This window comes from Triturus cristatus, chromosome 4_2 (genome assembly GCF_964204655.1).
Source record: "Triturus cristatus chromosome 4_2, aTriCri1.1, whole genome shotgun sequence".
NCBI lineage: Eukaryota > Metazoa > Chordata > Amphibia > Caudata > Salamandridae > Triturus > Triturus cristatus.
Window position 1 is genome coordinate 196,727,479 of NC_140586.1, and position 23,591 is coordinate 196,751,069.

General features: G+C 51.6%; 1 protein-coding gene across 3 annotated transcripts in view; it reads right to left on the reverse strand.

Moving 5' to 3' along the window:
• LUC7L2 (LUC7 like 2, pre-mRNA splicing factor) overlaps positions 1-23,591 on the reverse strand; it is a 514,412-nt gene that overhangs the window by 225,105 nt on the left and 265,716 nt on the right. Inside the window, exon 7 of one of the 3 annotated variants that reach the window (XM_085601172.1) lies at positions 22,570-22,593. The exons of the other annotated variants lie outside the window; for them this stretch is intronic. Within the exon in view, the coding sequence (XP_085457298.1) occupies positions 22,570-22,593 (24 nt within the window). The remainder of the gene's footprint in view (positions 1-22,569; positions 22,594-23,591) is intronic. 3 annotated transcript variants of the gene reach the window in all.

Genomic DNA, 23,591 nt, shown 5'->3' on the forward strand with positions numbered 1-23,591 from the left:
TATGAGGATTATTATTTCCTTCTTTTCTTAAAGTGGGCACTAACTCCTCCCCTTCTATGGGGGAAGAGAACGTCAAGTGTGATTCTAGAATAATTACAAGCTGTAAAAATGTTACACATAAGTAACTAGTTTAGTTTGCAGTAGAAGCCTATTATAGGTTCACTGATTATATAGGGGTACAATAGTTATTTGTAGGAGTATTGGCAAACATTTTAATACTGTCTGAACTACTCGTTTCCCTATGTGGCTAAAAAACTACTAAATGTTTTATACGGGTACAAACGACAAGACCATGAAGAAGCTACACAAATGGGACTTAAGGAAACATTAACTGATGTGGTGTTCTTTAGCTACTACAAATGAATAAGATACACAATTCATCTTGCTTCAGTTTCCTTAGTTAAAGCTGAATCTTTAGGTTGTGGAGCAATACCTGTGTTGATTTGACCAGTCGTTCTCTTGCATGTAGTACATAATTGCCCTCCTAACATCCAACTCTATGTAAAACTCTCTCTGTAGAATATGTTGGATAATGGAAAAACGAACAGGTATGGCTTTTTGTTAAGGTAAGAGTTTGTTAATAGTTGGGCAACTTTGTTTATGATGCCCTCAGATGTCCTAGAATGACAATCCCATGATGAATTAACATTTTGGCTTTTAACAATATCAAGTTAGAAAGTAGGGTCTTATTGCTAAACAGACTGCACTAGCAGGGGCAAGATGTTCCATCACTGAAGAGCGTTACCACCCCCACCAATAAAAATAAATATAAAAATCAGAAGCTAAATTATGCATAGTATGTACTTTCGACCAAGTGCCATACTTTTCATTGCACTTTAAAGAAAACATGTGTCCATGTCTACTTGAACAAAAGAAAAAGACAAAACCAACAACACGTAATCATGACACCAAAGAAAACACATGAACGTGCAATGGTGATTAATAAGTAGCATTGCAACTTAATGACAGGTCAAGATATCCAAACATCTAGCACTTGCATAATTTTTTGTTGATCAGTATTTATGGGGGCTCAAGTTCTTAATTTACTGCTACTGTTATTCCAAGCTCCATTCCATTTTACTATCTACAAGGTGTGATTGGCAAAAATGTGAAATATTGCTCAGAGAAATCAAGGGATATTGTGAAGATCCACACAAGAGTTAACTGACCAAGTCACTCTGCCAAGCAACTCCTCTGTACACACCACGTCTCCAGCTACGTTTAGAAAGAATTATTACGTTTCTGTATTTCTCGTTATAATATTCATTTGACCAGGCTACCCATACAGTATTCTTTTGTTAGTTCAGCAAATTGACCATACTGTCAATGTATAAACGGATTTAGGGCCTTTGGCAGGAATGATGACAATTTAATAAAATTTATCAAAAACAACTTCTTTAAGCGATGTCCTTATTTGTGCACTCTTGGAATGAAAACCACAAGAAAAAAAACAGTTTTCAACTTTAAAAGGCTTTCAGCCTATCCTTAAAAAAGAAATCTCAATAGCCCTGAAACTTACCAGGAATCTTGCATCCAGGAAGTCCAACACAATTATCCACCCCAGGCAGCCACAATATGCACACAGTTTTACTAGGGACAATATTCACACTATGGACTCCCATCACCTTCCAACAATCCCGGCTAAGAAAACAAGTTACTTACCTGTAACTTTGGTTCTCCAGTATAGGAAACTTTCATAGATTCCCATGCTTGTATCATTCTCCATAGTCAGAATGGGAGTCCCCCGGTATACATAAAAAAGCAACAGAAACCATCACTAAAACAGAACTCAGGCTTAGGCCCATTCTTGTTTTGCATCCTATCCACCTCTTTTTGTAAAAGAGACCCAAAAAAAAGACCAACCAATCAGATTAGACGGACCCCTTGGAACCCTTCTGAGAGAAGCTCAGAACCTCAGATTTTTCGTAGCTGTTGTGTAACCAAACCACTAAATATGTAAGAGGCTGAGCTTTCCCAGGAGAGGTGGGTGGGTCGCATGGGAATCTATGAAAGTTTCCAATACAGGAGAACCAAAGTTACAGGCAAGTAGGAATATGCTACTTACCAGTATGCATCTGTTCTTGGCATGTAGAGCTGCAGACCTACACACTGTGCATAAATCACAATCTGGTGTTGGGCCCGGACGTTTGCAGTTTTTCTCTTGGAAAGTCTTTGGAAGTCACAAGGTATGTGACTCCTCCTTTGGATCATATTGCGCATGGGCTTCGGCTCCATCCTCAGATTGTTTTTCACCAGCGTGGAAATGATGGAGCTTTGTAAGAAACAGGAAAGATGTCCATGTGTGCTGTATCTAAATAAGATAAAACTGGAACAGATAAAGGTAGCCGGGGAGGCGTGTGTATATCTGCAGCTCTATATGCCAAGAACAGATCCCTACTGGTAAATAGCATATTCCGTTCGAGGCATATGAGCTGCAGATTACACACTGTGCATAGATTATATAGCAGTACTCGCTCCTAGCGGCGACCACCAGTATCTGTTGCAGTTGTTTGAAACAATGTTTTGGGGACAGCCTGGCCCACACTAGCTTGTTGCTTAGTTTGCACATCTACACAATAGTGTTTAGTGAAAGTGTGCGGTGTACACCATGTAGCTGCTCTGCAGATATCATCTAAGGCAGGGGTACTCACAAACTTTCTCTTGGGGGCCAAATTTACAGTGTGGTTTGTGGCTGAGGGCCGCACCTTGGGGCCGGGGTCATTGGGGGAGGGGGCGGGGCTAGAGCAACAAAAAACAACTGTGACCATGAGGTGGAACACAGGTCCCTGCAGCGGACGCCTTCGTCCACTGAGCCACCGGACCCGGCATACACATCTCTCTCTCTCTCTCTCTCTCCCTCCCACGTCCCCCTCCCTCCCCCTCCCTCCCTCCCTCCCACGTCCCCCTCCCTCCCACGTCCCCCTCCCCCTCCCTCCCTCCCTCCCTCCTCCGTCTCCCTCCCTCTCTCCCTCCCTCCCTCCTCCGTCTCCCTCCCTCTCTCTCTCCTCCGTCTCCCTCCCTCCTACGTCTCCCTCCCTCTCTCTCTCCTCCGTCTCCCTCCCTCCTCCGTCTCCCTCCCTCTCTCTCTCCTCCGTCTCCCTCCCTCCTCCGTCTCCCTCCCTCGGTCTCTGTCTCCCTCTCCCGTCTCCCTCCCTCCCCCCTCCTCCGTCTCCCTCCCTCCCCCCTCCTCCATCTCCCTCCATCCCCCCCTCCTCCGTCTCCCTCCATCCCCCCCTCCTCCGTCTCCCTCCCTCCCCCCTCCTCCGTCTCCCTCCCTCCCTCCTCCCTCTCCCCGTCTCCCTCCCTCTCCCCGTCTCCCCCCCTCTCCCCCGTCTCCCTCCCTCTCCCCCGTCTCCCTCCCTCTCCCCCGTCTCCCTCCCTCTCCCCCGTCTCCCTCCCTCTCCCCCGTCTCCCTCCCTCTCCCCGTCTCCCTCCCTCTCCCCCGTCTCCCTCCCTCTCCCCGTCTCCCTCCCTCCGTCTCCCTCCCTCCCTCCGTCTCCCTCCCTCCCTCCGTCTCCCTCCCTCCCTCCCTCTCCCAGTCTCCCTCCCTCCCTCTCCCTCCCTCCCTCTCCCTCCCTCCGTCTCCCTCCCTCCGTCTCCCTCCCTCCCTCTCCCTCCCTCCGTCTCCCTCCCTCCCTCTCCCTCCCTCCCTCCCTCTCCCTCCCTCCCCTCCCCGTCTCCCTCCCTCCCTCTCCCTCCCTCCCCGTCTCCCTCCCTCCCTCCCTCTCTCTCTCCGTCTCCCTCCCTCTCTCCCTCCCCCGTCTCCCTCCCTCCCCCCTCCTCCGTCTCCCTCCCTCCCCCCCTCCTCCCTCCCTCCCTCCTCACTCTCCCCGTCTCCCTCCCTCTCCCCGTCTCCCTCCCTCTCCCCGTCTCCCCCCCTCTCCCCCGTCTCCCCCCCTCTCCCCCGTCTCCCCCCCGTCTCCCCCCCGTCTCCCTCCCTCTCCCCCGTCTCCCTCCCTCTCCCCCGTCTCCCTCCCTCTCCCCCGTCTCCCTCCCTCTCCCCGTCTCCCTCCCTCTCCCCGTCTCCCTCCCTCCGTCTCCCTCCCTCCCTCTGTCTCCCTCCCTCCGTCTCCCTCCCTCCCTCTCTCTCCCAGTCTCCCTCCCTCCGTCTCCCTCCCTCCCTCTCTCTCCCAGTCTCCCTCCCTCTCTCTCCCAGTCTCCCTCCCTCCGTCTCCCTCCCTCCCTCTCCCAGTCTCCCTCCCTCCGTCTCCCTCCCTCCCTCCCTCTCTCTCCCAGTCTCCCTCCCTCCGTCTCCCTCCCTCTCTCTCCCTCCCTCCGTCTCCCTCCCTCCCTCTCCCTCCCTCCCTCCGTCTCCCTCCCTCCCTCCCTCTCTCTCTCCGTCTCCCTCCCTCCGTCTCCCTCCCTCCCTCTCCCTCCCTCCCCGTCTCCCTCCCTCCCTCTCTCCCCGTCTCCCTCCCTCTCCCTCCCCGTCTCCCTCCCTCCCTCTCTCCCCGTCTCCCTCCCTCTCTCCCTCCCCCGTCTCCCTCCCTCCCCCCTCCTCCGTCTCCCTCCCTCCCCCCCTCCTCCGTCTCCCTCCCTCCCTCCCCCCCTCCTCCGTCTCCCTCCCTCCCTCCCTCCCCCCCTCCTCCGTCTCCCTCCCTCCCTCCTCCCTCGCCCCGTCTCCCTCCCTCTCCCCGTCTCCCTCCCTCTCCCCGTCTCCCTCCCTCTCCCCGTCTCCCCCCCTCTCCCCGTCTCCCCCCCTCTCCCCGTCTCCCCCCCTCTCCCCCGTCTCCCCCCCTCTCCCCCGTCTCCCTCCCTCTCCCCCGTCTCCCTCCCTCTCCCCCAGTCTCCCTCCCTCCGTCTCCCTCCCTCTCTCTCCCAGTCTCCCTCCCTCCGTCTCCCTCCCTCCCTCTCTCTCCCAGTCTTCCTCCCTCCGTCTCCCTCCCTCCCTCCCTCTCTCTCCCAGTCTCCCTCCCTCCGTCTCCCTCCCTCCCTCCCTCTCTCTCCCCGTCTCCCTCCCTCCGTCTCCCTCCCTCCCTCCCTCTCTCTCCCCGTCTCCCTCCCTCCGTCTCCCTCCCTCCCTCTCTCTCCCCGTCTCCCTCCCTCCGTCTCCCTCCCTCTCTCCCTCTCCCCGTCTTCCTCCCTCTCTCCGTCTCCCTCCCTCTCTCCCTCTCCCCGTCTCCCTCCCTCCCTCTCTCCCTCTCCCCGTCTCCCTCCCTCCCTCTCTCCCTCTCCCCGTCTCCCTCCCTCCCTCTCTCCCTCTCCCCGTCTCCCTCCCTCCCTCTCTCCCTCTCCCCGTCTCCCTCCCTCTCTCCCCGTCTCCCTCCCTCTCTCCCCGTCTCCCTCCCTCTCTCCCCGTCTCCCTCCCTCTCTCCCCCCGTCTCCCTACCTCCGTCTCCCTCCCTCCGTCTCCCTCCCTCCCTCTCCCTCCCTCCCCGTCTCCCTCCCTCCCTCTCTCTCCCCGTCTCCCTCCCTCCCCCCTCCTCCGTCTCCCTCCCTCCCCCCTCCTCCGTCTCCCTCCATCCCCCCCTCCTCCGTCTCCCTCCCTCCCTCCTCCCTCTCCCCGTCTCCCTCCCTCTCCCCGTCTCCCTCCCTCTCCCCGTCTCCCCCCCTCTCCCCCGTCTCCCCCCCTCTCCCCCGTCTCCCCCCCTCTCCCCCGTCTCCCCCCCTCTCCCCCGTCTCCCCCCCTCTCCCCCGTCTCCCTCCCTCCCTCTCTCCCCGTCTCCCTCCCTCTCTCCCCGTCTCCCTCCCTCCGTCTCCCTCCCTCCGTCTCCCTCCCTCCGTCTCCCTCCCTCCGTCTCCCCCTCCCCGTCTCCCCCTCCCCGTCTCCCTCTCCCCGTCTCCCTCTCCCCGTCTCCCTCTCCCCGTCTCCCTCTCCCCGTCTCCCTCTCCCCGTCTCCCTCTCCCCGTCTCCCTCTCCCCGTCTCCCTCTCCCCGTCTCCCTCTCCCCGTCTCCCTCTCCCCGTCTCCCTCTCCCCGTCTCCCTCTCCCCGTCTCCCTCTCCCCGTCTCCCTCTCTCTCCCCGTCTCCCTCCCTCTCTCCCAGTCTCCCTCTCCCCGTCTCCCTCTCTCTCCCCGTCTCCCTCCCTCTCCCCTGTCTCCCTCCCTCTCCCCGTCTCCCTCCCTCTCCCCGTCTCCCTCCCCGTCTCCCTCCCTCTCCCCGTCTCCCTCCCTCTCCCCGTCTCCCTCCCTCTCCCCGTCTCCCTCCCTCTCCCCGTCTCCCTCCCTCTCCCCGTCTCCCTCCCTCTCCCCGTCTCCCTCTCCCTCTACCTCTCCCCGTCTCCCTCTCCCTCTACCTCTCCCCGTCTCCCTCTCCCTCTACCTCTCCCCGTCTCCCTCTCCCTCTACCTCTCCCCGTCTCCCTCCCCCTCTCCGTCTCCCTCCCCCTCTCCCCGTCTCCCTCCCCCTCTCCCCGTCTCCCTCCCCCTCTCCCAGTCTCCCTCCCCCTCTCCCAGTCTCCCTCCCCATCTCCCTCCCTCTCCCAGTCTCCCTCCCTCTCCCCGTCTCCCTCCCTCTCCCCGTCTCCCTCCCTCTCCCCGTCTCCCTCCCTCTCCCCGTCTCCCTCCCTCTCCCCGTCTCCCTCCCTCTCCCCGTCTCCCTCCCTCTCCCCGTCTCCCTCCCTCTCCCCGTCTCCCTCCCTCTCCCCCCCTCTCCCCGTCTCCCTCCCTCTCCCCGTCTCCCTCCCTCTCCCCGTCTCCCTCCCTCTCCCCGTCTCCCTCCCTCTCCCCGTCTCCCTCCCTCTCCCCGTCTCCCTCTCTCCCCCCGTCTCCCTCTCTCTGTCTCCCTCCCTCTCTCCGTCTCCCTCCCTCTCTCTCTCTCTCTCTCCGTCTCCCTCCCTCTCTCTCTCCGTCTCTCTCCGTCTCCCTCCCTCTCTCCCCGTCTCCCTCCCTCTCTCTCTCCCCGTCTCCCTCCCTCTCTCTCTCCCTCCCTCCCTCTCTCTCCCTCCTTCCCTCTCTCTCTCCATCTCCCTCCTCTCTCCATCTCCCTCCCTCCTCTCTCCGTCTCCCTCTCTCTCTGTCGCCTTCTCTCTCCGTCTCCCTCTCCGTCTGTCTCGGCCTCTATCTGTCTGTCCCTGTCTCTGCCTATCTGTCCGTGTCTGTCCCTGTCTCTGTTAGTCTCCATTACCATCTGTCTGTCTGTTTCTGTCTCTGTCTCTCCCTACAACCCTCTGTCACCCTCTGTCCCCTTACCCGACTCTCACACCCTGCTGTTCTCTTGTCAATCTTTGTCACCTCTCCACCCCCCGCACCCCCTTCCCCTCCGCTTGTGTGGCAGCTGAGGCAGCTTCCCTTCCAGGGCGCACACACAGCCCCACCCGAGTACTTCACAGGTCTTTAAGAGACCATTTGCATGATAACGAGGCTTTGTTGTATTTCACCTCTTAGCGCCCCAGCAGCTCCACTCGGACTATTGCTTGAATCACCCGGCCCCCACAGAGCAGAGTCTGTTTGCTGACACGGTTAAAAAAACCAAAAAACACCGGTACGATGTCTGCAAGGTCCGCGGGCCGCCAAGAAAGGCTTGCCGGGCCGCTGGCGGCCCGTACTACGAGTACCACTGATCTAAGGGGATGTTCCTTAAAAATGCCATGGAAGCCCCTATCTTGCGTGCAGAGTGGGCTTTAGGGGGAACAAATAGCGTTTGTTTTGCTTTGTGGCAGCAAATCTGTATGCATTTAACAATCCACCTAGCTATCCCAGATTTGGATATGGGGTTGCCTTTGTGTGGTGGTGAGAAAGACACGAACAGTTGTTTGGTCTTACAAAAAGGTTGTGTTCTCTCGATGTAGTAGAGTAAAGCTCTTTTAACATCTAGGTTGTGTAGAGCTCTTTCTGCAATGGTTTGTGGCTGCGAGAAGAATACGGGCAGTTCCACAGATTGAGGTGAAAGGGAGAAATGACTTTAGGAAGGAATTTTGGATTAGTTCGGAGAACAACCTTATTATGATGCATTTGCAGAAAGGGTTCTTGAATGGTGAGTGCTTGTATCTCACGGACCCTTCTGAGCGAAGTAATGGCTACAAGGAAGGCAGTTTTCCATGTTAAAAACTGAAGCTCACATTTATGTAGTGGTTCAAATGGAGGCCCCATTAGTCTGGTGAGAACGATGTTTAGGTTCCACACAGGTGAGGGTGGCACTCGGGGGGAATTATTCTCTTAAGGCCTTCCATGAAGGCTTTTATGGCAGGTACTCTGAAGAGTGATAGATGCTGTCTATTTTGCATCTTTGTAGGTGTAGTAAGTAGCCTATGATGTGTTGGATAGCCCCCCCCCCCCCCACAAATTGGAGGGGGATCTTGCCTGCCCATTTGGTTCCCCCCTTTCGGGCTGCGTGGACCGGCCTCTTCCCTTCCCTTACCGGGGGCTGGGGGGGATTGGCCTCTGCGCTGGCCCGCCCTTCCCCGCCCCCCCGGGATATGCTGTGAGTCCCCCCCAGACTAAGATTGTTCTCTTTGTGGCATAGTTGGGTATGGAGGGTGGGTTCCGGGTGGGAGGTGGGGTAATGGGTCAGTTGAGCGGACAACGCTCCCCTTGGGCACAATAGGTCGGAGGCTAGGAATGTAATGCTCAACACTAAAACTGGTGGCCTCCTTAGTTGTATTGCGACATTCTTGATAAGCTTCGTAGACAACGCCACGATTGGCACAGAGGGCGCACAATGCCTGCACTGTATCCTGAGCTCTCTGTATAACTAAAATGCTCAATGTAATGTGTACTATGATGTACCCACTTGAAAATCCCAATAAAGTGGTTTAAAAAAAAAATTAAAAAAAATGATGTGTTGGATAGACACATCTAAGGGATTGACGTTATTGTTGTGACAATAGGTCTCAAAACGCTGCCACTTGGCTGTGTAGCAAGCTCTAGTGGTAGGTCGTCTAGCTTCTTTAATGACGTTCATACAGTCAGGGGGAAGATTAAGGTAACCAAATTCTAGGATTTCAGGAGACAGATCGCAAGGTTGAGCTGAGCTGGGTTCGGGTGTCTCATCTCTCCACGGTTCGGGGTTAAGAGGCATGGAGAGAGGTGTAACTTTTGGTGCGGAACTACGGAGAGTTCGAGCAATGTGGTGTACCATGGTTGTCTGGCCCAAGTCGGAGCAACTAAGATGAGAGTTAGGGAATGTTGCTGTAGTTTGTGCACCACTAATGGAATGAGTGGGAGAGGAGGAAAAGCGTACGCAAATCTGCCTGACCAGTTCATCCATATCGCATTGCCTTTGAACAATGGGTGTGGATATCTGGCAGCGAAGCTTGGGCATTTGGTGTTTTCGTGGGTGGCGAAGAGGTCGATCTGTGGTTGCTCCCACATTTGAAAGAATGGTTGAAGAACTTGTGGATGAAGTTCCCACTCGTGGATCTGTTGTGTTTGACGGCTCAACAGATCTGCAATGGTGTTTTGGACTCCTGGGACATGTTGGGCTAGGAGAAAAATGTTTTGAGGTATGGCCCACCTCCATATGCTCTGTGCTAGCTGAGAGAGCTGCAGAGAGTGTGTGGCGCCCTGTTTTTGGATGTAGTACATGGCTGTCATGTTGTCCGTGCGGACTAAGACAGCCTTGCCTGAGACGTGTTTGAGAAAGGCTTTTAGGGCTAGGAATATGGCCAGTAACTCCAGATGGTTGATGTGGAGTAACTTTTGTTGAGGTGTCCACGTGCCCTGCATGGTGTGATGTAGTAGGTGAGCTCCCCAGCCAGAGAGCGATGCGTCCGCAGTTACAACTATCTGAGGAACCAGCTCTAGGAACGGTTGCCCTTTGGAAAGGTTTTTGGTGGTCCACCACTGCAGAGAGCGATGAGCATGACCGTCTACCAACACCAGATCTGATAATTGGCCCTGAACCTGGTTCCATTGGCGTGCTAAGCACCCTTGGAGAGGACGCATCTGCAGTCTTGCATGAGGTACTATGAATATGCAAGAGGCCATCATCCCTATAAGTTGCAATGAACACTGGAAGAGAGTGTTGTGGTTGAAATTTGGCGCAAAGAGCTTGCATGCTTGCTATCCAGGCAGGACTGGGGTAGGCTAGAGCTCTTGAGGTGTCTATGGGGGCACCGAGGTATTGTTGTACGTGGGACGGATGCAGATGGGACTTGGCGTGATTTACTGTGAAGCCCAGGTCGTGAAGTAGTTGGATAGTGGCGTGAGGGTGTTGTACACACTGGTTGTATGAGCTGGCTTTTATGAGCCAGTCGTCCAGGTATGGGAAGACATGGATGTGTTGTCTTCTTAGGTGTGCTGCCACTACTGCTAGGCACTTGGTAAACACCCGTGGCGCTGTGGTGACTCCGAATGGGAGTACTTTGAACTGGTAGTGCTGACCGTCTACTACAAATCTGAGAAACTTCCTGTGAGCGTTGTGAACGGGATGTGGAAATAGGCGTCCTTGAGGTCTAGGGTGGCAAGGAAGTCGTTCTGGGAGAGCAGAGGAAGTAGGTGCTGGAGTGTGACCATGTGAAAGTGGTTTGAGGTCCAGAATGGGTCTGAGAGATCCGTCCTTTTTTGGTAAGAGAAAATATAGGGAGTAAACTCCCGTGTTTTGTTGGTGGGTTGGAACTGGTTCTATTGCACTTTTTTTGGAGGAGGGAGATCACCTCCTGCTTTAAAAGTGACAAATGTTCCTGTGACATTGGGTGCTGTTTGGGTGGAATGGTTGGGGGGATAGATGTTAGTTCTAGACAGTAGCCTGATTGAATTATCTGTTGCACCCATTTGTCTGAGGTGATGGTAGCCCAGACAGGAAGGAAATTGTGGAGTCTGCCCCCGACTGGAGTGGAATAGTCTGGGGGGAATGGAGGGAAGTCACTGGGTAGGGGTGGAGGCAGAGAGGGAGGCGTTAGTTTTGCCTCTGCCTTTGTTGTTGTTACCCATGTAACTGCCTCTTTGGTAACCCCTAGTGAAGGTGGATTGGGTAGGGGCCTTGTAGGAAGTGGAGGCGCTGTCGGAGGAGTAGCCTCTGGTGGTGCTTCTAAAGGAGGAACGGCGAAAGGTGCGCCTGGGAGCTTGCGACTGCAAGGCTCCCATAGATTTTGCCGTGTCTGTGTCCTTTTTCTAGGGCTACGTCGACATTAGGGCCAAACAGGTGTTTCTCATCAAAGGGGTGGTTGAGGAAGGAACTCTGAACCTCAGGTTTGAACCCTGAAATGCGTAGCCAGGCATGCCTACGCAGAAGGACGCTGGTATTTATTGCCCTGGAGGCGGTATCAGCTGCATAGAGGGCACAACGGATGGAGGTATTAGTGATAGCTTTACCCTCTTGAATTAGTTTGTTGGCCCTATGTTTGTATTTGTCAGGGAGGTGTTGCATTATGGACTCCAGCTCGTCATAAAGTGCCCTGTCATATCTGGCTAGGAGCGCTTGGGTGTTAGCAATGCGCCATATGTTGGCCGCCTGGGACGCCGTCCGCTTGCCAGAGGCGTCCAGGACTTTAAACTCGTTATCTGGTGGTGGAGCCTCACCTGATGCCTGGGAATTTGCACGTTTCCTCGCATTGGAGACTACCAGGGAGTCTAGTGGTACGGGGCCTCTAATGTAGGTTGGATCTGTTGGGGCGGCTTTATATTTCTTTTCAATGCGAGGGTTGATGACCCTGGCCCTAACTGGGTCTTTAAAGATCTCTGAGGCGTGCTTAATAACCCCCTTAATCATGGGCAGAATTGAGGTGGACCTCTGTGCAGTGTCAAGTGCGTCTGAGAGGAAATCCTCCTTCACGGAGTCTGTGTGGAGATCAACCCCGTGGTACTGGGCAGCCCTATGGAGTAGCTGGTTAAAGCCCATTGGGTCCTCTGGGGGAGAGGGTCTGGAAGGGTAAAGATCGTCTTGTGGGATGTTAGGGACATCTGGGATGTTGTAGTCGTCCCATGGGTCTGGGGAGCTGGTAGGAGTAGGGTCCCCTGTTGGTTGGTCGTCTGCCCCGTCCCCTGTGTCGTAGCAAATGTCATCATCATCTGGAGATGGTGTGGGAGAACGATGGGGTGGGGTGGGGGGGGGGGAGGAGGAGGTGGCGGAGGAGGTGAAGGAATCCTAAAAGGGGAGGTGGCAAAGTCTCTCCTTTTTGGTGGTGGAGCTGGTGCAGGCTTGTCCAGTTGTCTTTTTCTGGTGCTAAGTGTTAAATGCCCAGTCTTTGGATCGTTTACGAGGGTTTTTTGGTAAGGATCGGGTCGAAACAGTTCATCGGTAGGGGGCAAATTCTTCGGTGCCGATGGTGTCAGAGCCGTGGCTTTCCTAGGCGTCGATTCGGCACTGGTTCTTTGTTTGGAACTGAGAGGTTTAGAAATGTCTTTTGTCTTCCTCGGTTCCGAGGTGGGTTTCGGCTTCAAGGCTTGAGAGTCGAGGATTTTCGGTTTCTTGCTCGGCTCCGAGGTTGTTATCGGTGCCGAGGAGCCGGTGCCAGTCTTCGACGCCGAGTGCTTCGGTGTCGAGCTCGGCGCGGACGAAGAAAGGGCGGTTTTCTTTTTCGGTGCCGATGAGTTTTTCGGCACCGAGGGTAGGCTGGCTCGAGCCCGAGCCGCCTGAAGGCTTGGTGGGCTTCTTAACCGGGCCCGGAAGCTTGGTATGGGAAGCAGTCTCGGTGCAAACCTAGGCCCGAAGGCGAAGGCGTGACCGAAGCCTTTTTCAATGGCGTGGAGGGGGGTTTGGGGTCGAGGGTCGACGTCTGTACTCACGCCCCTCTGTGCCGGAGTGATGTCCTCGACGTCTGAGTCGTCAGCTTCGGAGGCGCTTACGAGGCCTTCTTCGGTGTGCTGTTCCGGAACATCGACGCCTTCTTCGAAGATGTCGTCGAGGATCAAAGTCGACGAGTGAGCCATTGTTCTCCTTGCTCGTCAGTCCCGAATCGTCTTCTTCGATCGGAAGGAGGCGCAAGCTGGACAGTCCCTCGCCTCGTGTTCTGGAGAGAGGCAGAGGTTGCACACTTCATGTAGATCGGTGTGGGGAAACTTCGACCCACATCGAGGACACTTTTTGAATGGCGTCCTTTCCATTAGCCAGGACAGGAGGCCCAGGTAGGCCCGAAGGCCTTAGTCGATGACCAGAATCGAAGACTTCGAGTGTTGAGAGCCGCGTCGAGTGTGGAGGACGCGATCGAGACAATACCGTCGAAACGGGAAGGATTGCGTGCCGAAAAGGAAAGCTGGAACGGTTCCGAAGTGGAGCACGAAGAACACTTCCGAGCCCCATACCTCGTGACTTCCAAAGACTTTCAAAGAGAAAAACAACTGCAAACATCCGGGCCCAACACCTGATGGCGATCTATGCACAGTGTGTAATCTGCAGCTCATATGCCTCGAACACCTGTTTCTTACTCCAGTATTGGAACTTTCATAGATTCCCATGCTTGTATCAGAGTAGCTAGCAGTTATGAGCACATTTTTGGAACCATGATTATTATAAAATGCAGAATAAATCAGTAGCATTTTCAGCATAAAGACATTATCAATAGTCAAAAATATTTTAAGAACATTTGATAAAACACTACACATGAGGTTCAAAATGTGTAAGAGCTAATAAACTAGTAACATGGAAGAAGGGATGAAAAGGAAAGCTCACCACTACTGAAATAGGTTCCTCAGGACTGCATCCCCCTGCGTCGCCTCATCCAGGCAGTAATGTCTTGTAAACGTATGTGTACTGCTCCAGGTTGCTGCCTGGCAGATCTCTTGGAGAGGAAAACCAGCAAAGAGGGCTGTAGAAGAGGAAATCGCCCTTGTGGAATGAGCACGGACTCTACCTTCCAGGGGCTTGCCCGCTGCCTTGTGACAATATTGGATAGTATTAGTAATCCAACGAGAGCAACCTTGCTTGGATAGGGGAAAACCCTTACGAGGGTCGCTGAAAGAAACAAATAGTTGAGAAGACTTTCTGAAGTCTCTAGTCCTTTGAAGATAGAATTGTAAGCACCTTTGTACATCCAGAGAATGAAGTGCCTTCTACGCCGGAGTAGCCGGATGAGGTAAAAAAGTCTTGGGAATTACCGGCTCATTCAAATGAAAGTCCGAAGGAACTTTAGGTATGAATTTAGGGTTAGTCCTTAAAATTACAGTTCCTTTTTTGAACTGGAGAAAAGGTTCCTGAATGGTGAGAGCCTACAACTCCCCCACACGTCTAGCTGAAGTCAAGGCTAGAAGAAGCGCTACCTTCCAGGAGAGGAATTTCAGGACTGCCTTGTGAATAGGTTCAAAAGGAGGTTTCATAAGCTGGGCGAGAACCAAGTTCAGATGCCACAGGGGAGGAGGAGGCTTGACCTAAGGGAAGACTCTGAAAAGTACTTTAAGAAACGGTTTAATGATCCTTGCTGACCAGAGTGAAGGACCTGCAGACGTGCGTCTGAAGCGAGAAATTGCTGCTAGGTGAACCTTGATAGAAGAGTGAGCCAGTCCCGCTTTTGCTAAGGACAGTATGTATGGAAGAATTTCAGGAGGCTTCGAAATTAAAGGGATGAAGCCCATTGCTCTGTCACCAAATACAGAACCGTTTTCATCTCAATTTGTAAGTCTTATTTGTACTTGGGGCTCTTGCTTGAGATACTACCTCTCTACATTCTGCTGAGAGATTCAGCCCTCGAAATTCTCGCTGCTCAGGAGCCATGCCGAGAGCTGCAGAGACTGAGGATCCGGATGTAAGACTTGGCCCTGGGACATCAGCAGCAGCGAAGGAATCGGCTGCAAAGGAAGAGGAAGTTCCAGTGAGAGAAGGTGAAGCTCTGTGAACCAAAACTGTCTGGGCCATGCTGGAGCTATTAGAATCATCCTGCACGGTTCTGAGAATCCTGGGCATTAGAGGAAGGGGGGAAAAAGCATAAACAAATGCGCCTGACCAGGCCATCGAAAGCACATTCCCCAACGATCCCGGATGGTGAATTCTGCTTGCATAGAATCGGCATTTCCTGTTCTGTGGAGTGGCAAAGAGATCTATTGTCGGCATGCCCCACCTGTGAAACACTTTCTGAAGAGTAAAGTTGTCCAGTTCCCACTCGTGACTGACAGATTTCAGACTGCTGAGTTTGTCCGCTGCTTTGTTGAGGACACCTGGAAGATGTTCCGCTTGGAGAGATACCTCCTGTTGAATTACCCATTCGCAGATTGTCTGGGCTTCTTGCGACAACTGACGAGATCTGGTGCCTCCCTCCTTGTTTATACAATGCATGGCCTTCATGTTGTCCGTACGTATTAGGACTGAAGACTGTTGTACTCTTGGAAGAAAAGTTTGTAACGCTAGACGATTCGCACTGAGTTCTAGCAGATTTATGTGCAGCAGTTGATCCTGAGGCCTCCATCTGCCGCTCACGTGAAGGTCTTGTAAAATCGCTCCCCAACCTTCGAGAGAGGCATCCGTAGTTATAATGAGAGGAGCCGGGGATAGTTTCAAAGTAAGCCCTTGAGAAATGTTTTCCTTGGTCATCCACCAAGATGCGGCGTATCTCATGGTCTCAGTAACTGAGATCTTGTTGAAGGATCCGTCTACTTGGCGCCACTGTAAATCCAACTCCTTCTGAAGTGGACGCATTCTTAGCCTGCAATGCGGAATCAGGGGTATGCATGAGGAGATGGAACTTGTTGAGGCGAACTGAAAGTGACCTTTTTAACAGTAGGGAAGCCATTGACATCAGCTTCTGTTGTCTATACAGACGGGAAAGCTTTATTTACTGAAGTGTCCAGAATAGCCCCTAGAAACCTGGCTGTCCTTTACGGAAGAAGAGAAGACTTCAGCTCGTTGAGCGTTAGTCTGAGATTGGCAAACCGACAAGCACGTCTGACTGATTCTTCTGCTGCCCGCTTGGTAGGAGCTTTTATCAACCAATCGTCCAGGTAAGGGAAGACCGGCAATTTTTGTCTTGGCAGAAAAGCTGCTACCGGAGCTAACACCTTCGTAAAGATCTGTGGAGCCGTACGCAGACCAAAGGGAAGAACCTTGAATTAAAAATGGCTTTTGGCTACTGTAAAGCAAAGATATTTCCTGTGAGCTGGGTGGATGGGTACATGAAACTAAGCGTCCTATAGATCCAGAATGGCCATGAAATCCCCCGAGTTGAGAAGTCGAAGGATGTCTTGAAGAGAAACCATCCGAAAGGATTGTTTGATGAGATAGGTGTTGAGCTTCCTTTTATAACATCTTCCAGATCAGGAAGAACCGGGAGTAAAACCCCTTTCCCCTTTGAGAGACAGGGACCAGGTCTATAGCTCCTTTGAGGAGCATTTGATGGACCTCTAACCGTAGCAGACGGAGAGGTTTCGATACCGTGGCGCGAGGGGGCTTGGATTGTGGTGGTTGGACAAACTCCAGGGTATGACCATAACGAATGATGTTTAATACCCAACGGTCTTATGTTATTTGTTGCCAGTTCAGAAGGAAATGTGAAACTCTGCCTCCCACTGATGACACAGGAGCGGGGGCAGTAACCAGAGCCAGTGAGCCGCTATTGGTGCTTGGGGTTGTCTCTGCCCTGGCAATCTTGTCGCCCTCTGTTGAGAGAAAGATGAAGACGATTGGTTCTGCCGCTGACTGTAGTTAGGCTTGTAAGAATGCGATTGGGACCCATATGAGTAACGCTGTTGTTGATAACCTCCTCTACATGTTGAGTTACCTCTTCCTCTCGCTCCTCGGAACGGGAACTTGCGGTACTGCAGAGTCCCCAAGGATTTTGCTGTTTCCATATCTTTTTTGATATCTTGAAGCGCATCATCAATATGTTTTCCGAACAACGCTTCCCCATCAAACACCATATCTAACATCTTGTTCTGGACTTCTGGGCGGAACCAAGTAGCCCGTAACCAGCCCTGTCGCCGCAGAACTGCCGCTCAAGCTAAGGATCGAAAAGCCGTTGTTGCAATGTCCATAGCACAATCAATGATTTCTGCTGATGTTAATTCTCCCACCTGAAGAATCCTTTTAGTCTCTTTCTTTGCCTCTTCTGGCAGCTGCTCTAGATAGGGGGAAAGGTCGCACCACATCTGGCGATCATATCGTCCAACAATAGTAAAGAATTAGCAGCTCTGACTAGCAGACTGAACATGGACGAAAATCTTTTGCCTACATTATATAGCCACCTGCCCTTCTTATCGGGAGGAGTAGTAAGAGGAACCAAAGGATTCCTAGATTTCCTCTGTGCGGCTTGTGAGATTACAGAGTCTGGCTTAGGTTGGCTGGTCAAACAGGCCGGGCTTCCCTCCGGAGCCTTGTACTTTTTCTCCAGACGAGGTAGAACTGGAATCACCGTGGCTGGATTTAGCATAACCTTTAGGCCTTCCTCCCAAACATGGTCCACAATTGGAATGGACCCGATCTATTTCCTATAAGGCTCTTTGAAAGTCATAAAGGAAAAAGTCTGAGTCCACCATAGCCATGAATAGTGCAAATCTCTTGGTGTCTCTCTCCATTAAATTATGGAAACCCCCTATATCTACAGGGGGGGAATCAGCAGGCGTCGGAGCCGGGGAAGCTGGTTCTGGAATGATAGTCATTCCACTCTACATCTGGATCTGGAATTGTAACATTCCCTTGGTCGTCGTCAGAGGTGTCATCTTGGGCGGCAGGCACAACCAGTGGCACATCTTGCGCCTCCACCATAGATTGAGGCTCTGGTACTTGCGTGGTCACAGGGAGAGCTGGAGGGATAGTATTACTCAGCAGTCCTACTGATATAGGAGGCTGTGTCGCAAATCTGCTCCTGAAATCCACTAGCATGGCTTGTAAATCCGATAAGAAGGAAGAGGGCATTTGAACCATCTCCTGATGATGGTCCGGTCAAAATTGAGAAGGAGTACTATACTGATCATAAATCTCATACTGCCCTTCAGAATCCGTGTCTTGGCATTTAACGCGAAGCTGAGAAGGGCTATTCACATAGCCAAAAGGTCCTTCCTCCTCATCCGAATCCTCTTCTTCTAGGAGAAGAGCAAGTGGTAACTGAGTCACCCTCCTTGGGGAAGTCATATCTGGTGTAATCTGCAGTTTTTTAAGCAGGATTGAATTTTTTCCACCATCGACGGGATCGTCGTCAACGTTGGTGTCGCCGCCCTAGTCGACATCGTCGTAGTCATCGGCGACGATACAGATCTCGTAAACACAGAGCCCTGTGCCAGAACCGGCGACGAGGAAACCACCGTCGGAGAGCCCGTCGACGGGGTGAGAACTGAATAAGACTACCTTTGAAGCTTTCGTCGACGGAATCGTAGACGGCGTCATCGACGGCAGAGACTTTTTTGAAGACTTTACCTCAGAAGACAATGAAGATGGCTTTCTGAAGGTTTTTGTAGATGAAGGGGGCGACTTTGGAGGAACAGAACTTGATTTCTTCTGAAGACTCGTTTCTTTTGATAGTCCTTCCCTCTCCTTTTTACCTCGGTAAGGAGATTCGACAGGACTAAGCCCCTTAGATCTATCAGAGGTCTTTTTCAGGGCTTTACCAGGGTGATTTTCAGAAGGTGAAGGAGAAGTCCTTCTCCCTTTTCACAGACCTTCTAGATGAAGTTGCAGAAGATGAATCCTCACTGTCACTGGACGCTGTCTCCTTCCTTGATTTCAGTTTCTGGAGCCAGGTCAAAAGATGCCCTTCACGATCACGTAAGTCTTGGTCGAAAAAGTGCGGCAAATTTTACAGTCCGCAGCCTTGTGGTCCGGGTACAGACAGTAAATACAGTCCTTGTGTTTGTCTTCAATATGCAACCTCTTTTTTAAACAGGTAGCACAAGCTCTAAAGAGGGCCTTCTTCTCTTTATCGGACATCCTGAAGAATTTGAAGGAAAAAACTGTTGAAAAAAAACTGTAGAACCAAGCTCCAAGAACAAAACTCAGCAGAGCTCAGTGGAGACTCCCTAGCACAGGTAGAAAAATCTGAGGTTCTGAGCTTCTCTCAGGAGGGTTCCAAGGGGTGAGGGTAATCTGATTGGTTGTTCGTTTTTTTGGGTCTCATTTACAAAAAGAGGTAGATCGGTTGCAAAACAAGAATGGGCCTAGGCCTGAGTTCTGTTTTAGTGATGGTTTCTATTACTTTTTTATGTATACCGGGGACTCCCATTCTGACGACGGGGAATGATACAAGCATGGGAATCTATGATAGTTCGAACACTGGAGTAAATTAAAAGCCCACACCACTCTTTCTAGGTTCACAAGTCTTGCAACAGTATGCTAAGCTCTTTTCCCTGACCCCTGGTCTGACAAACTGGTGTACCCATGATGTGGACACTGAGGTCAGTGCACCTGTCAAAAACAAGATCTATCGACAGTCAGACCAAATCAAGGAAAGCATCAAAGCTGAAGTCAGCAAGATACTGGAGTTAAGGGTTATTGAACCCTATGAACCAAACCTCATCCACAGGGTGGAAAGAGAGAAATGAGGTTCTGTGTGGACTATAGAGGGCTCAACTCTGTCACCAAGGCAGATGCTCACCCTATCCCAAGAGCAGATGACTGCAAGGTACTGTCAGATTGGCATGGCCCCAGGAGCAAAACAGAAAACAGCATTCTTCACACCTGATGGGCACTATCAGTTCACTGTTATGACCTTTGGTTTAAAGAATGCCCCTGCCACCTTCCAGAGGTTGGTGAATCAAGTCCTTGCTGGGTTGGAGTCCTTCAGTGCAGCTTATCTTGATGATATTGCAGTCTTTAGTTCCACCTGGCAGGATCACCTGATCCACCTTGGGAAGGTTTTACAAGCCCTGCAAACTGCAGGCCTAACTATCAAGGCATCCAAATGCCAGATAGGGCAGAGCACTGTGGTGTACTTGGGCCACCTTGTTGGTGGAGGCCAGGTACAGCCCAAGATCCAGGCCATCCTGAAATGAGCAGCTCCAACAACCCAAACCCAAGTCAGGGCATTCCTTGGGTTGACTGGGCACTACAAGAGGTTTGTGAAGGGATATGGGTCCATTGTGACTCCCCTCACAGAAATCACCTCCAAGAAAATGCCCAAGAAGGTTAACTTGACAGTTAGTTGCCAAAAGGCTTTTGACACCCTGAAAGAAGCGGTCCTATCCCAGACCAATGATGAAGGCCAAGACCAACCTGTTGCTTTTATAAGCAGAAGGCTTCTCCCCAGGGAGCAGCGTTGGAGTGCCATTGAGAGGGAGGCCTTTGCTGTGGTTTGGTCCCTGAAGAAGTTGAGACCCTACTTGCTTGGTACTCACTTCCTAGTGCAAACTGATCACAGACCTCTCAGATGGCTAATGCAAATGAAAGGAGAAAATCCTAAACTGTTGAGGTGGTCCATCTCCCTACAGGGAATGGACTTTGAAGTGGAACACAGACCTGGGACTGCCCATGCCAATGCAGATGGACTTTCCAGATTCTTCCACTTAGACAATGAAGACTCTCTAGCACAAGGTTAGTCTCATCTTTCGGTTGGGAGGGAGGGGGGGGATGGAGGGGGGGGAGGGGGGAAGAGGGGCCTGTGTGAGAAAGTGCCCTCTTTCTTGCAGGCTATGCCCCCACTGTTTGCTGATGCACTTTGACGGAGTGTGCCCTGGCACCATGATGGCTACACTGAAGACTGAGTAGTTTGGTATCAAACTTCAGCACATTAAACCCACACTGATGCCAGTTTGGGATTTAATGTAAATGCACGACAGAGGGCATCTTAGAGATGCCCCCTGAAACTCGACCAACTCCCAGTGACCTGACTGAGTGGCTGCGCAGGCTGCCACCACCAGACATGTTTCTGGACCCCTGGGTCGAGAGCTTGCCGCTCTCGGGGGCCTGAAACAATGCACATCCTGTGACGATGTGCCAAGCCTCCTCCCCCAGGATGGGCAGGGTTCACGAAAAGAAGTTTCAAAGGCATGCCGCCTTTGTGAACTCCTCCAGACCATTTGCTGTTTTCAGCAACTGGTCCCCACTGGTTTTACCCGCCCCCCCCCCCCACTTTGGGCGGGAGAACCGGCGGGAAAAACAAGTGAGGAAGAGAGGTGTGTCCACCTCTGCCAACTTCACCCCTAAGGTGGGGGAGGCGAGGTGAAGCACAACCTAGAGTCCCCGCCATCTTGAGCATGGGGGGGACCCAGCCAACCAGAGACAGACTCCTGCCCCCCTCCCACTGGTGAGTGGCAGAATAGGAGGTGTACCCACCCCAGGGAAGGGACCCATTGATCCCTGCCCTTTACCTACCTCTAACGCCCCTAAATTTAGTATTTAGGGGCACCCTGAACCTTCCCTCCTCAGATCCAGCAACCACAAGAAAAAGATAAGGACGAAAAGCCGTGCATAGCTAACAAAAGGACGACGCCCACTGACTTAGCCCCAGCCCTACAGGCCTGTCTCTCCTCGAACCTGCTTCTGCGAAATCCCGGCGTGTCCAGCAGCCAGCAACCTCAAAAACCCCGGAGGACCTGCCTGCCTTCACTTTCCAAGCTGTTTCTCCCGTTAACACCGGACGGGTTTGAACTGCAGCTTCTGTGGCCAGCCAGGAAACGCGAATCCCGCACACTTTGCACCCGCCGAATCCTGCCCGAACGGACAAATACCACGAGGAGTTCCCCCCCCCGGCGATCCTGACTCGAGATCCGGCGACCCCGGACCTGCCTCAAGCCTCCTGACGTCGCATGCGGCCTCAATCCAGAAGACCCCCCACTACCGCGACCAGAGCGGGTAAGAAAATCCGACGTCCCAAGGCACCCCTGCACCCGACGCCCCACGGCCTTGTGTGCCCAATCCAGCGGTGCCTAAACAACCCTCAATATCACAACTTACCCCTCGAAGTGGTGGTCACTCCTGGAACATCCTCGTCCCAGAGTCTGCAGTGTTTCTTTGTCCCAGAGAATCTCCATTGAAATCGATAGGGCACCCGACCTCAAAACAGCACCCCTACACCTGGCCGCCCTAGTGCCACTGAGGGTGCGCCTTTGGTGCTAACCTGGTCCCCAACTTGCCCTGAGCTTAACCCTAGGAGCTTTGCTCCCACAAACCTGTGGCCTGCTCGCCAGCAGCCACCAACCGGAGTCCCCCCTATCCTCCATAGGATAACACTGGGCCTCAGCAGTCTGCACCCGGCCGCCCGAGTGCCACTGACCCTGGGAGACCCATGAATCGAACCCCAGAACCCTAAATCAAAAGACCGATTACCTACCTGTAAACCGATAACCTCTTTTTCCCCATAGAATAACATTGGCACTTTTTCTCCCAAAAAGGTTTTTAAGTGTCGACTTTTGAAAACTGAGAAGATTCCTTAAAAATCACCCGATTAACCAAAAATCATTTTCTCAACTGTTTTTAGGAGATGTCCCAGTGCTAAATCTAGGTATCCAGCACTGAGTAAGAAAAGTATTGTTAAAGTAACTTACCTGCTAAATGAATTTCCTCCCATAGGATAACATTGGTGATTCTATGTGAAAAAGTTTTTTTTGAAATACAATAATATTCTTTAAAAATCGTACCTCTAACTAAAACGAATTTACTCAACTGTTTATAGGGACTGTCCAAGTGCTGATTTTAGGATCCAGCCCTGTGTTAGCGAAAGTAATCTGTAAAGTAACTAATTGCATTTTTCTTAAAAAGCTGATTCATTTGAATGTACTACACCTGCTAAGTGTTGCAAACTGCTTTCTTAAACTGTAAACATAATCAGTAAAAGTTATACAGCAATTTTCAACTGTGTTCATACAAGTAATTTACTATTGCAAAGTATTTATATGCTTACCTGTACTAATAGCCTTGCTTTGCTCTAGAAATAAAACAACAGTATCTTTTTTAAACAAAAACAATTGGCCTAGGGTTCAGTTCTTGAGTGTGTGAATTCATTTGCTGACTGAGTGGGTACATCAAATGCTTAAAACTGCTCGACCAAGCTACCACTTTAGAGAGTAAGGTTCTATCTAACATTAACCTCTGCCAAACCTCTGGAGAGCCTTGGACTATATACACACTGTACCTCACTTTGGTGCAGTATATATAGAGCCAGTTTCTTACAGACAGTACCAGGTGAAATAGCACAGTCAGATCTACACAAGTGACAACGGAATATTTTTCAAGGCTCCACACACCATACAATTTCAGCAACTGGATGAAAAATGTCTTGCAGGTAAAAATAAGATATTTGAAGCCATACAGTCACCCCATAAAAATACTATATCAATTTTACCCACTTGAGTTCTTCAATGAGACTTAAAAAAGACATTACTCAAAACTGCTTATTCTTAAATAACAATCCCTTATGGATGACCTGAGTGATGGCTACTTATCAAATGATTATGGAAATGAATAGTCACATATACACCAAAATGTATAGATTGCCATGCTCTCATAACTCATGACCGTGCTCTCAGTGAAATGTTTGAAAACATTAAACAAGTTACATATTTGCAACAATTTTTGGCCCTAAAACTCTGCTAGATTCACAAGCTGGGTATTCTTACACCATTCAGTGGTCGGGTCTGGAAATGTATCCCTGCATTAAGTTTTAACTTTGAGTGTCGACCATAGGCACAGTCAATATGACAATAAGTCCACAGTGCTCTAATATACAACCACCATTTTCGATTATTTTGATTATTATTCCCTTCTTTTCTTAAAGTGGGCACTAACTCCTCCCTTAAATGTTACACATAAGTAACTAGTTTAGTTTGCAGTAGAAGCCTATTATAGGTTCACTGATTATATAGGGGTACAATAGTTTTTTGTAGGAGTTTTGGCAAACATTTTAATACTGTCTGAACTACTTGT